This window comes from Scyliorhinus canicula, chromosome 17, assembly GCF_902713615.1.
Source record: "Scyliorhinus canicula chromosome 17, sScyCan1.1, whole genome shotgun sequence".
Lineage (NCBI taxonomy): Eukaryota > Metazoa > Chordata > Chondrichthyes > Carcharhiniformes > Scyliorhinidae > Scyliorhinus > Scyliorhinus canicula.
Genome location: NC_052162.1, coordinates 2,355,825 through 2,371,585, shown reverse-complemented (window position 1 = coordinate 2,371,585; position 15,761 = coordinate 2,355,825). Strand labels below are relative to the sequence as shown.

Below are 15,761 nucleotides of genomic sequence, written 5' to 3'. Positions count from 1 at the left end.
TCCTGGGTCTTCCAAAAATCGCCACTTCTGGACTCAGGGCAACCTTCACGTTCAGTACCTCGGACATAATGTCAGCGAATGCCCGTCAGAATCCCTCCAGCTTCGGACAAGCCCAAAACAAGCGAACACGGTTCATTCGCCCCATAGCGCACCGCCCACACTTATCCTCCAGCCCCTCAAAGAACCTGCTCATTGTGGCCACCGTCACTATGAACCGTGAACTATGCGCCCTATGAACCACTGTGAATAGAATAAGGCTAAGCCTTGCACATGAAGAGGATGTGTTCTCAGAGCCTCCTCCCATAACTCAGCCTCCATCTCCCTCCCACTTCTATTCAACGTCTCCCATCAGGGCTTCCGCCCAATCCATTAAATACTTATAAATCTCCGCCACCCTATCCGCGCCAACTTCAACACCACCTTGTCCTGCAGCCCTGGGGGCGGCAGGTCAGGAAAGGGCGACACCTGCTTCCTAAAATAATCCCGTACCTGTAAGTACCAGAACCCATTCCTGCTGGGCAGCTCACCTCCATCAGTCCAATGGGTGCCCCCAGCCCCCCTACCAGATCCTTTTCCACTTTAGGGAACTCCAACCTGTCCAGAAATCGCTGCATTTTCTCCTCCCCCGCCGTGAGCTCTGATTCATCTAGCCTCTCATTTCCTCAAACACCCCATTCACCCCCCACCCTTCACCTTTCCAATCTCCCTCGCCGCCGCCTGCTTCCTAAGTTGCTGGGCTAGCATCCTGCTCGCCTTCTCCCCTTTTTCATAAACTCCTTAGCTCTCCGTAACCACCCCACTGTCTTCCCCGTCGACACCAACCGGAACTCCACCTGGAGCTTCTGCCGCTCCTTTAACGAACTTACCTCAGGGGCCTCCAAGTACCTCCTCTCTACCCGCAGGAGCTCCTCCACGAGCCTCGCCATCTTTGCCCACTTCATCCTATCCCTATGCGCCCGATCAATATAAACTCCCTCCTGGCCACTGACTTCAGCGTCCCCCATAGCGTGGCGGCTGAACCTCACCCGTGTCGTTCAGCTCCACATACCCACAAATGGCAGCCCTCATCCGCTCTCACACCACCTCGTCTGCTAGCAACCCTAAGTCTAATCTCCAATGCAGGCGCAAGGCTCCCCCCGGACTTGCAAGTCCACCCAGTGTGGTACGTGATCAGAGACCAGAATACCCCGTTGATCAACCTCGCCAGCCGAATACCCCGAGCCTTGTCCACCACAAAGTAATCGATCAGCAAGTGCACATAGAATTTACAGTACAGAAGAATTTACAGTGCAGAAGGGGTCCATTCGGCCCATTGAGTCTGCACAAGCTCATGGAAGCCCATGCCTCCACCCTGTCCCTGTAACCCAGTAACAGTGGGCTAAACAGCTGGCTTGTAATACAGAACAAGGCAGCTGCACGGGTTCAATTCCCGTTCCAGCCTCCCCGAACAGGCGACGGAATGTGGCTACTAGGGGCTTTTTCACAGTAACTTCATTGAAGCCGACTTGTGACAATAAGCGATTATTATTATATTATTATTCACCACCCCTAACCTTTTTGAACACCAATGGAAAATTTATCATGGCCAATCCAGCTAACCCGCACGTCTTTGGACTGTGGGACGAAACCAGAGCACCCGGAGGAAACCCACGCAGACACGGGGAGAACGGGAAGACACCAGACAGACAGTGACCAAGCCAGGAATCGAACCTTGAACCCTGTAGCTGTGAAGCAACTGTGCTAACCACTGTGCGCTACCGTGCTGCCCCCTCGTGCACATGGGAGAAGAATGAAAACTCCTTCGCCCTTGGCCTCTCAAACCTCCATGGATTCCCCCCCCCCCCCCCCCCCCCCCCCCCCCCCCCCACCCACCTTGCGCTCCATTAACTCCTTTAGCTCCTTCGCCACTGCCGAAACCCTCCCCGATCGAGGACTCGACCGATCCAATCTTAGCTTGATAACCGTATTAAAATCAACTGGTGGGAGTCTAGATCTGGGATCTTCCCCAACACTCACCTCATGAATTCAAAATTGTTCCAATTTGGGACATACAAGTTCACCAGAACCACTGGCATCCCCTCCAATTTCCCGTTCACCATCGATGTACCTGGGAAGGTAACGAGCTCCGGGTGTATCAGGACCTGGGCGCAGAACCGGCCAAGAGAGCTGGATTCAACCCTCTTGCAGAAGGGGGTCGAGTTCGGTATGTTGTACCAGGCCCAGCAGCCTTTGGGTGACCAACAACGGTCGCGAGCACCGTTCTCCACAATCCTTCTCCCCGGATCTGCTACTATATTCCCACCCTGAAACCCTACCCACTTATTTATTCGCACCACCACTCCCCGCGTCTTTATATCCAGCTCAGAGTGAAAACTTGTCCAACTCAACCCTTCCTCGGCCTCGTCTGCCCCACAACCAGGCTGGAATGTGAGGGGGCTGAATGGGCTAGTCAAACAGTCGGGCGTGTTTGCACACCTGCGGAGCTTAAAGGCGGCTGTGGCATTTAGGAAACGCATTTGAAGATTGGGGACCAGACGAGGCCAAGAAAGGGATGCGTAGGACAGGTTTTTCACTCGGGGTTGGATATAAAGACACGGGAGTGGCGGCGCTAATAAGTGGGTAGAGTTTGAGGGTGGGTGGGGAATATAGTAGCACATCCGGGTGGAGGGAGTATTGCGGGGAATGGTGCTCGCGACCATTGTGGGTCACCCAAAGGCGGCCGGGTACAACATCCCGAACTTCACCCCCTTCTTCAAGAGGGTTGAATCCAGTTCTCCTCTTTGCCAGTTCCGCGCCCAGGTCCTGATAGAACCGGAGCTTGTTACCTTCACAGGTACATCTCCTCGTACCTTGTACACCTCCTGGCCCGCCGCAAGATCTTCTCTTTATCTAAAAATCAATGCATGCTCCCCATCATTGCCCTCGGTGGCTCGTTTGCCTGTGGCTTCCTCATCAGCGCCTTGCATGCCCGGTTGAAGGCCGAAGGCCCCCTCCCCCATTAGCTTCTCCAACACCTTGGCCACTTAAGAGCCTGCGTCCGCTCCCTCGATGCCCTCTGGCATCCCCCACAATCCTCAGATTCTGCCTCCGGAAGCGGTTCTCCAGATTCTCCACTTTCTCCTCCAACCACTTCGGAGTCTCCCTCAACATCCCAATTTCAGCCTCCAACGAGATAAGCTGCTTCCCTACCGCCTCCTCCACCTTCTGGATCACCTAGCACTGGGTCTCCAGCCTCAGCTCCACACAGTCGATCCGGGTGTACTACCTTCGCCAGGTCCTCCTGAACCTCCCTCTTCTGTTCGTTCAGAAAGTCCACCAACTGCTCCGTCGACCATTGGGCTGGTATGGCCGACCCTTTACCCTCCGCCATCTCCCACTGCATTGCACGAAGAGTTTCTTGGACTTGCAGCTCCTTGCTTCTCGACCCACTTCTGGTCCGTGGATCCACCCACCGACCTCACAGTGGAGTACAGCTTTCCTCCACCACCTCTGCACCTTTTTTTCTCCAAAACATCAAACCGGCACCGGGGAAAATGATTTAAAAACCGCCTCAATCAGGAGCTGCCAAATGTGCGACCACTCTCACATGGCTGCCACTGGATACAAGAATGTGCAGTCACCCGAGGTGAGAATCGAACCTGGGTCCCTGGCTCTGTGAGGCAGCAGTGCTAACTACTGTGCCACCGTGTTTCCCTATATATAAGAGGCAGAGATTAGACTTTTAAAATGCAACAAGTTATGGTGATCTGGGCTGCACTGCCCGAAAGGGTGATGGAAGTAAATTCAATAGCATCTTTCAGAACGAAGAAAAATTGCAAGAAATGAGGGGATAATATGAGAGTGGGGCAAATTGGATCGTTCCTTCAAAGGGACATAATGGGCTGAATGGTCTCAGTCTGTGCTCTAAGATTCCATGATAAGATATTTGTTCTGTGCTGTAAGAAAGCAGGGAGCAGTATTAAAGGGTAGGTACTCAGATTGGAGGAAGGAAAAATATGGTGCTCAACAAAAATCAATGCTGGACTCACAGTCATTCATAATTTACATCAATGATTAGGACTCGAGCACCAATAGCATCAACCTTGGGGTGGATAGTTTACACGAACATCACAATACGAAAAAAATTAAATGGCGAAATAATTTTAATACAGATAAATGTGAGGTGGTGCACAATGCGGAACAACCTCGAAATTCAAATCTAAAAATCTAAACGGGATAGAAGAGCAAAGGTGCAAAAGAGCAAATCATTAAAAGTATCATTGCAGGAAAGCAATTGAAGTTGCTAACAGAGCACTGGGATTATTTCCCAGATGGATACAACTCAAAAGGTACTAAATTGATGTTAAACCTGTGCACAGTTCCCTTCTTCATGATAAGGAAAATAACAGAAGCAGCAGAGCAAGTGCAAGAGATTTACAAAGATATACAAGGTCGGCTGCAGAGTAGCACAGTGGTTATCACTGTTGCTTCACAAGCCAGGGTCCCAAATTCGATTCCCGGCTTCGGTCACTGTCTGTGTAGAGTCTGCACGTTCTCCCCATGTGTGCTTGGGTTTCCTCCGGGTGCTCTGGTTTTCCCCTACAAGTCCCGAAAGACATGCTGGTTGGGTGAATTGGACATTCTGAATTTTCCCTCTGTGTACCCGAACAGGCCCCGGCCTGTGGCAACTAGGGGATTTTCACAGTAACTTCATTGCAGTGTTAATGTAAGTAATGTAATGTACTTGGGACAATAATAAAGATTATTATAGCAGATTAGCTATCTGAAAAGATTGAACAGGTTGGGGATGTGACCTGGAAAAGGTCTTTAAGATTAGGAATGGATTGAATGGGGTTGACGTGGAGAGAACATTTCTATTTGTGGGAGAATCAAAAACTCGGAGTAATAAATACAACATTGTTACTAATAAATCCAACAGGGAAATAAGGAAAAATGTCTTTACTCCGCAAGTAGTTGGAATGCGGAATCCATTACAACAGAAAATTATAGAGGTAAATAGCTTAGAGGCTTTCAAACGGAAGCTAAATGATTATAGAGCTGAAACAGAATTAGAAAGATATTTCTATTTCCTATTCTATTCCTATTTCTCATCTACATGGTGCCCCATTGACCACATCTTCCAAAGGTCCAGTATCACTTTCACATGTATGCTGATTAGACCCATTTCTTCCTCACCTGATGACGATTCCAATATTGCTGAATTACCAGATTACTTATCCCGCATTGAGTGCTAGGCCTCAGTGGTGGGGAAAGTATTGGAAGCAATTCTGAGAGACAGAATTAATCTGCATTTGGAGAGGCCGAGATTAATCAAGAACAGTCAGCATGGTTTGGCTAAGGGGAGGTCATGTCTGACCAACCTGAGTGGATATTCCGAAGAGGTGACCAGCTGTGTAGATGAGGGAAATTTGGCGTAGTCTACTTGGACTTCATCAAGGCTTTTGATAAGGTCCCACATGGGAGACCAATAGCAAAGGTCAGAGCCCATGGGATCCAAGGAAATTTGGCAAATTCGGCCCAGAATTGGCGGAGTGGCAGGAAGCAGAGGGTGATGGTCGAGGGGTGTTCTTCTGACTGCCTTGTATAAATGATTCAGACATTTAGGAGGGTTGATCAGTATGTTTGTGAATGATATGAAAATTGATGGGATGGTAAACAGGGAGGAGGATAGTCTTTGATTACAGGAGGAGATAGACGGGCTGGTCAGTGACAAATGGAATTCAACCCGGATAAATAGGAGGTGATGCACTTGGGCAGGACAAACAAGGCAAGGGAATACATGATAAACTGCAGGACTCTGGGAAGCACCGAGGATCAGAGGACCTTGGTGTGCATGTACACCCATCCCTTAAGGTAGCACAGCAGGGGAATACAGTGGTTAAGAAGCTATGAGTCTGCATGTTCTCCTCGTGTCTGCGTGGGTTTCCTCCAACGAATCCCGAAAGGCGTGCTTGTTAGGTGAACTGGTCATTCAATTTTCCCCTCTGTGTATCCGAACAGATGCCAGTGTGGCGACACGGGGATTTTTCACAGTAACTTCATTGCAATGTTAATCTAAGCCTACTTGTGACACTAATAAAGATTATTTGGACACACCTTATTTCATTTATAATGAAGATGAATGGAGCCACGGAAGAGTGGAGGGAGATATATATTGATGCGCAGCTGAATGTGGCATGGAAAATTAATCCTAAACTCTCGTAAATTGCGAGCAATTGCCACATGGGAAGATGTGCACCATGTGACCATGTTTTCACGGTTCTATGCTGTTTCACCTTCATTCTCTGGTTGGGCTTATAGCAACATCAAGTTATGTCTAATGATCGTATCGAGCATTATACTGCTGTTCTTCTGCGCCCCTCTGTATTTATGTCTGCTGAGCTTTTTGTTTCGCTTGCTACGCTCCATCATTCCTGTGGTTTTGTGGCATTGTTTGTTAAAATGTCAAACTCTAACAAACATACCTTTTTTAAATCAAGGAGTTTGCTTGACTGGGAGTCCATGTAGAACACCAAGCACAGGTGTGATAATGGAACAGGACTTAATGCAAGTTAGGACACAGGCAGTAGAAGCTTGGATGTCTTCAAGTTTAAAGGGTAGAATGTGGGAGACCAGGTAAGAGTACGATGGAATAGTCAAGTCTCGAGTTAACAGGGTCACGGATGAGGGATCCAGCAGCAAATGAGCTGGAATAGGCTGCATACAAGTTGTTATAGCAGGTATGCTGAAAGATAAATATGAGGCGAGTGGAACAGGCGAGGACGAGTGGTGAGTGTAGATACCAGCAGAATTGTTGGGCCAAATGACCTGCTCTCTGCTGTATGTTCTGTGCAAAATTTCTAACTTTAGTAAAATCTATCCGATGTTTTCCACTGAAAAGTCTTTTACAATGTTATGGGAAGACAACATTCTGTATAAATGTCACCTGATTCTTTACGTTGGCAGTCAACTCTGGAGGTCTATCTCTGACGCTAGGTTCTCACAAAACATTTAACAAACAAACAATCCGTCTGTACTTGAAACTAATAATAATAAGTCACAAGTAGGCTTACATTAACAGTCCAATGAAGTTACTGAAAAGCCCCTCGTCGCCACACTCTCGCACCTGTTCGGGTACACTGAGGGAGAATTCAGAATGTCCAATTCACCTGACATCACGTCTTTGGGGACTCGGGGGAGGAAAACGGAGCATCCGGAGGAAACCCACACAGACACGGGGAGAACGTACAGACTCCGCACAGACAGTGACCCAAGCAGAGAATCGAACCTGGGAACCCTGGAACCACTATGCTACCCTGCCAAACTGCACCAAATATTCTGAGGAAAACAGAAAAACCACAAAAAATCAAGAAATATCTCCACTAATCGAGAAGTATAGCTGCTATTCAACGTACTTACCAGTGGTGTTGGTAATTCAGAAGAATTCCTTTCTTTATGAAAGACAGCTTGTCTGCACTCAGCTTCTCTTTTGGATTGTAGGATTTCACGCAAATCGATTTGCATGTTTCAGGTTTGTTAAATGTAAACTGTTGAGGGGGGAAAAGAGGTCATTTTAGCTCATTAACCGAATTGTTAAGTCATTTTGTCTTATCACAAACAAATACAATAATCTAGTACCAATGTCATGAGCTGTATGATGAAATTATTTTTTTCTTGGGAACTTAGAAGTGTCACACGATGCTTTTTTATCATAATATAATATACCTCCAGCCGCACATTCACCAACTGATGCTTTTCACTTAACTCCAGTGAAAATATTTTTTGAAGTCACTCTCCCATCTTGCTGCTCACAGTAATGAGGGCAAACTGATTAAGGACTGACTGAGGGCAGCACGGTAGCATTGTGGATAGCACAATTATTTCACAGCTCCAGGGTCCCAGGTTCGATACCGGCTTGGGTCACTGTCTGTGCAGAGTTTGCACATCCTCCCCGTGTCTGCGTGGGTTTCCTCCGGTTTCCTCCCACAGTCCAAAGATGGATTGGCCATGATAAATTGCGCTTAGTGTCCAAAATTGCCCTTAGCGTTGGGTGGGGTTACTGGGTTATGGGGATAGGGTGGAGGTGTTCACCTTGGGTAGGGTGTTCTTTCCAAGAGCCGGTGCAGACTCGATGGGCCGAATGGCCTCCTTCTGTACTGTAAATTCTATGATAATTCAAAATATGTCAGTAAAGGACAGCGGGGGGATCTTATCGAAACATAAAATTATGAAGGGAATAGAAAGGATAGATGCGGGCAGGTTGCTTCCACTGGCGGGTGAAAGCAGAACTAGGGGGCATAGCCTCAAAGTAAGGGGAAGTAGATTTAGAACTGAACTTAGGAGGAACTTCTTCACCCAAAGGGTTGTGAATCTATGGAATTCCTTGCCCAGTGAAGCAGTTGAGCTCCTTCATTGAATGTTTTCAAGATAAAGATAGATAGTTTTTTGAAGAATAAAGAGATTAAGGGTTATGGTGTTCGGGCCGGAAAGTGGAGCTGAGTCCACAAAAGATCAGCCATGATCTCATTGAATGGAGGAGCAGGCTTGAAGGGCCAGATGGCCTATTCCTGCTCCTAGTTCTTATGTTCTAAAAGAAAGATGTAACCGTTTGAACATGTAGCTTGAAGACCCAGCAGCAATATGTTCATCAAGGAGGTTAAAAGATTACATTGAAGGGAAAAGGACTCTAGGAAGGTAGAAAAGAATATGGATAGACAACATCAAAGACTGGCTAACTGGACATGAACTGCACCTGACTGAAATGGACTGTTAGATAGAGATATGGAGACTTTCAGACAAGTGAGGAAACTACACAGTCTTGTAAGTTGATGCTTCATTCTATGGTCATTTATCTCACTGTGATTTGTGATGCTTGCTGTTCATATATTGGCTGCTACATTTCTTACATTACAACAGTGACACCATTTCAAAAGTATTTAATTGGATGTGAAGCACTTTGGGGCATCCCAAGGTCGTGTAACGTTCTATATTACACAATATTAGAATTAGAATTAGAACAGTACAGCACAGAACAGGCCCTTCGGCCCTCGATGTTGTGCCGAGCAATGATCACCCTACTCAAACTCACGTATCCACCCTATACCCGTAACCCAACAACTCCCCCTTAACCTTACTTATTAGAACACTACGGGCAATTTAGCATGGCCAATCCACCTAACCCGCACATCTTTGGACTGTGGGAGGAAACCGGAGCACCCGGAGGAAACCCACGCACACACGGGGAGGACGTGCAGACTCCACACAGACAGTGACCCAGCCGGGAACCGAACCTGGGACCCTGGAGCTGTGAAGCATTGATGCTAACCACTATGCTACCGTGCTGCCCCAATATAATAAGCAAGCAACTTCACAGGACATCTGTTGGACTATAAAAGTCTCAAGGTGGATGGCATCAATTTTGTCATATGCATTTTGTCTGGGGTATGGTTACATGGTGGAATATTTTTGGATGAGTAGTGATGATACAGACACTAGTTTCCCACCGTGGCAGCTAGGAATGTGAATTCAGTTAATTAAATCTGGAATTTAAAACCAGCATTCGCATTGGTGACCATGAAATTACCAGATTGGCAGAAAACCTCATCTGCTTTACTCAAGTCAGTGAGGTAAGGAAGGATTGCAGGTTTCCTTCCCCAGTCTGGCCTACATATGACTCCAGGCTCCAACAATGTACTTGACTCCTAACTGGCTTCCCAAATGGCATAAGTGGTGGTCTCTCAAGACAGTAAAGAGAGAGCAATAAACGCCGACCTTGCCAGAAATGCCCTCATCTGGTGAAAGAACAAAAATGAAAATATTTTAACTTTTCCTATCCTACACCTTGAAGGCATAGCGCTGTCAACATTGTCTCCTACATCCTCGCATCACCAATAGAACTTCAAGAAGCTTCTGACTGAGAAGCAGACCTGCGCCTCACAAAGCCACAATATTATGCTTTTATTTCACATGTTCCAACCGGGTGAGAAGGGTTGAAGCGGCTTCCCTTTGTTGGTTTCTTTTTTAGGAGGATATGCCTTTTCCAAATTCAAACGTACTTAGCTGTCTAAACGGTGAGCAGTTAGGAGCCAATCAAGGAAGGCTTTCTTGAGTCAAAGAAAGAGCAAATGTTTTAACAATGAAAGCGGATACTGGGATCCCGGACCTAACCCAATTTGTACTTGAATCCCAGACCGAACCCAATTTATGTTAGGATACGGGACCAGACCCTAATTATGTTAGGATCCCGGAACAAACCCCAATTTATGTTAGGATACTTGGCGAGAAACACAAACAATTTGTAAAACTGTGAGGAAAGGATACTTTGCCCCAGGGCTGATGATGCTGGATTGGTAAACTAGGTTTTTTCTTCTTCTTGGTTCCCTGCCACAGACCCAGTCTAACAGCTATATCCTTTAGGACAAGGCCAGCTCAGTCAGTAGTGGTATTGCTAAATCTCGCTCAGTGATGGACATTGAAGTCCCTCCTGGAGTGTATTCTGTGCCTGCCACCCTAAGTGCTTCCTCCAAATGGTGTTCCACGTAGAGAAGTACTAATTCAGCAGCTGAGGTGGAATGGCAAGTGATCAGGAGGTTTCCTTGCCCATGTTTGACCAAAATCATTGAGGAATTATATTTATGGAGACACTCCCTCCACTTAGTTGTTTAATTGCCCCTTAATCCCTTACCCTAAAACTGTGACCTCTCATTCTAGATTGCCCCACAAGAGGAAGCATCCGCTCTAAATCTATTTTGTCAATACGTTTTATCATCTTATATCCTCAATTAGATCTCCTCTCATTCTTCAAAACCCGAGGGAGAATGAGCCTAAACTGCTCAATCTCCCTTCATAAGACAAATGCCTCAATTTGGAATCAATCCAGTGAACCTCCTCTGAACAGCCTCTAATAGGACTAAAACTGTACCCAGTACTCCAGGTGGTCTCACCAATGCCTTCTACAGTTCCAGCAATACTCCCCTACTTTTATACTCTATTCCTTTAGCAATAAACGCAAAAATTCCATTTGCCTTCCTAATTACCTGCTGTACCTACATGCTAGTTTTCAACAAATCATGCACGAGGACACCCAGACACCCCCTGCACCGAAGCACTCTGAAGTTTCTCTCCATTTAGATAAGTTGCCTTGCCATTTTTCCGACCAAAATGAACAACCACATACTTTTACACATTAAACTACCTGCCAAATTTTGGCCCACTCACCTAACCTATCTATATCAATTTGTAAATTTCTTATTTCCTCATTGCAACTTACTATCCAACCTATTTTAGTGTATTTTGCAAATTTGGTTATAGTACCTTCTATCCCTATATCGGTTCGGCCGATTGCTGTTTGTCCAGGCGTTTTCCACTCCTGGCTTCCACCCGTCTTCTGGACTGGCTGTTGTTCTGCATCTTTCCTTCATTCTTTGTTTCGTTAGTGGTGTGGAGATGATTTATATCGTTTATGGCCGTTTTGCGAGCATAAAGCTCTATTTTTCAGGTCACAGGACCTCATGTGCGACTTCTCAGCACATTCCCGCCACCAGAAGTGTATCAGTACTGACATACACCAGTTGGGCCGAATGGCCTGTTTCGATGCTATATACTCTATTCAATTCAATGCAAATACTTTCTTTCACAGAGATTGGACTTTGATTGCATACCAATTTATTTCTTAAATTGCTATAGTGAAGGTGAAATGGTTCAATTATTGCCAATCAATCACATTCATTGCCAATCACATTTAAGTCTCAAAGCACAGTACCTTGTACGGCGATGACTCGATCCTCTCGCCAAACAACACCTGTCCCAAATTTTCCGACGGTCGTTTCTCAGTTTCATTCTGACAAAAGTCAAACCTTTGAAAAAGAAGCACATCACTGTAATTGCACCATCACTCCAGCTTTAATTACAAAGAAAAATGCTAAATGTTTACTTTAATAACGGTGTGGTTGACACCACACAACTACATAAGCAATCTGAGCTGTTCCACCTCCACTGTCGCGTTCCATCTGTAGTTTTGGAAAGAAAAATTTAAACTTTCCAACTTAAAAATTTGAAAGTTTAATAACCATGCAAAATCAAATAATGATGCCTCCATGAGTAATGTGGAACCCCAAATCCACTGATCTACATAGAACCTTTTGCTACATTCATTCTTCTTGGCATGCATGACCTAAGGTAGACCCACCAGTTTTTAAACAAATTAAAGATCAAAGGTTCTCACTGTATCGATATGAAATGAACACCAGACGAATCCCAGTGTGATACCACATTCAAACAGCTGGAGGATTTCCTGGCACACGAGAAAAGCCACTCATGTTATCAAAACTTTCCACAGAGCAGTGAACAATAAGGGGTCAGTGACTTCAGCAAGCCTGTTCTGTTCATAGTGTACAATCAACCCAATCATCAATTTTAACCAAAGATCCAAAGAACAACTCCACAAATGCTTCCTGACAAAGTATGAAGGCAAACCACAGATTATTTGCCACATCTCTACTGATCAACCCAGGCATCCCTAAAAATCTGACCCTTTCTCCAAATCTTCCTCAACCCCTCTCAAAGCCCTATAATCACGTTACCTACATTTATCTAAATGATACTGAATTCCACACCAACCAGTTTATCACCCTGCTCTTCAACGAATTCAGGGAAATAATATCAACCAACAATCTTTTTTAGAAAATATTTTATTGAAGCATTTGTAATTTTCACAGTTTTAACACTTAACATTTCTTAAACAACCGAGCAGGCCGGCACGCAAAAAACATGAAAAAATAACATCCCCTACTACCCCCGCCCTATTTCCTAATTACCCGTACACGAAGCTCCCTGTCCTTGTCTTACATTGCCATGTCTCCCATTTCCCCCCCCCCTATTCCCCACCCCCCCCCACTTACTGCTGTCATTCAATTTTCCTTGAAGAAGTTGATGAACAGCTGCCACGTATGGGCACACCCCAGAATTGAACCTCTCAAGGAGAACTTAATCTTTTCCAGCCTGAGAAACCCAGGCCATGTCGCTGACCCCCACACCTGACTTTGGAGGCTGAGAGTCTCTCCATCCCAGCAAAATCTGTCCCTGGGCCACCAGGGAGTTGAGGGGAGTAGACCTTGAAAAATAGGAGACAGGTTTAGATAAAGAATCTGGATCGGTGCAGGCTGGGAGGGCCAAGGGGCCTGTTCCTGTGCTGTAATTTTCTTCGTTCTATTACACTCATTACCCGGGAACAGTGAACCCATTACACCCATTAACCGGGAACCGTGAACCCATTACACTCATTACCCGGGAACAGTGAACCCATTACACCCATTAACCGGGAACAGTGAACCCATTACACCCATTAACCGGGAACAGTGAACCCATTACACCCATTAACCGGGAACAGTGAACCCATTACACCCATGAACCGGGAACAGTGAACCCATTACACCCATGAGCCGGGAACAGTGAACCCATTACACCCATTAACCGGGAACCGTGAACCCATTACACTCATTACCCGGGAACAGTGAACCCATTACACCCATTAACCGGGAACAGTGAACCCATTACACCCATTAACCGGGAACAGTGAACCCATTACACCCATTAACCGGGAACAGTGAACCCATTACACCCATGAACCGGGAACAGTGAACCCATTACACCCATGAGCCGGGAACAGTGAACCCATTACACCCATTAACCGGGAACAGTGAACCCATTACACCCATTAACCGGGAACAGTGAACCCATTACACCCATTAACCGGGAACAGTGAACCCATTACACCCATTAACCGGGAACAGTGAACCCATTACACCCATTAACCGGGAACAGAGAACCCATTACACCCATTAACCGTGAACAGTGAACCCATTACACCCATTAACCGGGAACAGAGAACCCATTACACCCATTAACCGGGAACAGAGAACCCATTACACCCATTAACCGGGAACAGTGAACCCATTACACCCATTAACCGGGAACAGTGAACCCATTACACCCATTAACCGGGAACAGTGAACCCATTACAGCCATTAACCGGGAACCGTGAACCCATTACACCCATTAACCTGGAACCGTGAACCCATTACACCCATTAACCGGGAACAGTAAACCCATTACACCCATTAACCGGGAACCCATTACACCCATTAACCGGGAACCGGGAACCCATTACACCCATTAACCGGGAACAGTGAACCCATTACACCCATTAACCGGGAACAGTGAACCCATTACACCCATTAACCTGGAACCGTGAACCCATTACAGCCATTAACAGTGAACCCATTAAACCCATTAACCGGGAACAGTGAACCCATTACACCCATTAACCGGGAACAGTGAACCCATGACAGCCATTAACCGGGAACCGGGAACCCATGACACCCATTAACCGGAAACAGTGAACCCATTACACCCATTAACCGGTAACCCATTACACCCATTAACCGGGAACCCATTACACCCATTAACCGGGAACCCATTACACCCATTAACCGGAAACAGTGAACCCATTACACCCATTAACCGGAAACAGTGAACCCATTACACCCATTAACCGGAAACAGTGAACCCATTACACCCATTAACCGGAAACAGTGAACCCATTACACCCATTAACCGGGAACAGTGAACCCATTACACCCATTAACCAGGAACAGTGAACCCATTACACCCATTAACCGGGAACCCATTACACCCATTAACCGGGAACAGTGAACCCATTACACCCATTAACCAGGAACAGTGAACCCATTACACCCATTAACCGGGAACCGTGAACCCATTACACCCATTAACCGGGAACCCATTACACCCATTAACCGGGAACCGGGAACCCATTACACCCATTAACCGGGAACCCATTACACCCATTAACCGGGAACCGGGAACCCATTAACCGGGAACAGTGAACCCATTACACCCATTAACCGGGAACCGTGAACCCATTAACCGGGAACAGTGAACCCATTACACCCATTAACCTGGAACCGTGAACCCATTACACCCATTAACCTGGAACCGTGAACCCATTACACCCATTAACCGGAAACAGTGAACCCATTACACCCATTAACCGGGAACAGTGAACCCATTACACCCATTAACCATGATGTGGAGATGCCTGCAGGTGCTCGCATTCCGGGGCATCTCTGACTGTGTCTATATAAACATTTCTGGAACAAGCCTTTCCATTCACCTGAAGAAGGAGCCGTGCTCCGAAAGCTCGTGTTTGAAACAAACCTGTTGGACTTTAACCTGGTGTTGTAAGACTGCTTACTGTGCTCACCCATTAACCAGGAACAGTGAACCCATTACACCCATTAACCGGGAACCGTGAACCCATTACACCCATTAACCGGGAACCGGGAACCCATTACACCCATTAACCGGGAACCGGGAACCCATTACACCCATTAACCGGGAACCCATTACACCCATTAACCGGGAACCGTGAACCCATTAACCGGGAACAGTGAACCCATTACACCCATTAACCTGGAACCGTGAACCCATTACACCCATTAACCTGGAACCGTGAACCCATTACACCCATTAACCGGGAACAGTGAACCCATTACACCTATTAACCGGGAACCCATTACACCCATTAACCGGAAACAGTGAACCCATTACACCCATTAACCGGGAACAGTGAACCCATGACAGCCATTAACCGGGAACCGGGAACCCATGACACCCATTAACCGGAAACAGTGAACCCATTACACCCATTAACCGGGAACCGTGAACCCATTACACCCATTAACCGGGAAATGGGAACCCAT

General features: G+C 46.5%; 1 protein-coding gene across 2 annotated transcripts in view; it reads right to left on the bottom strand.

Annotated features, from left to right (window-relative positions):
* The window catches only part of LOC119951679 (transmembrane 9 superfamily member 2-like), a 158,630-nt gene that overhangs the window by 113,632 nt on the left and 29,237 nt on the right, over nt 1–15,761 (bottom strand). For both annotated transcript variants that reach the window (XM_038774902.1, XM_038774903.1), the window contains exons 3-4: nt 11,741–11,834; nt 7,399–7,526 (exon numbers count right to left, since the gene is read on the bottom strand). In XM_038774902.1, the coding sequence (XP_038630830.1) occupies nt 7,399–7,526; nt 11,741–11,834 (222 nt within the window). The remainder of the gene's footprint in view (nt 1–7,398; nt 7,527–11,740; nt 11,835–15,761) is intronic.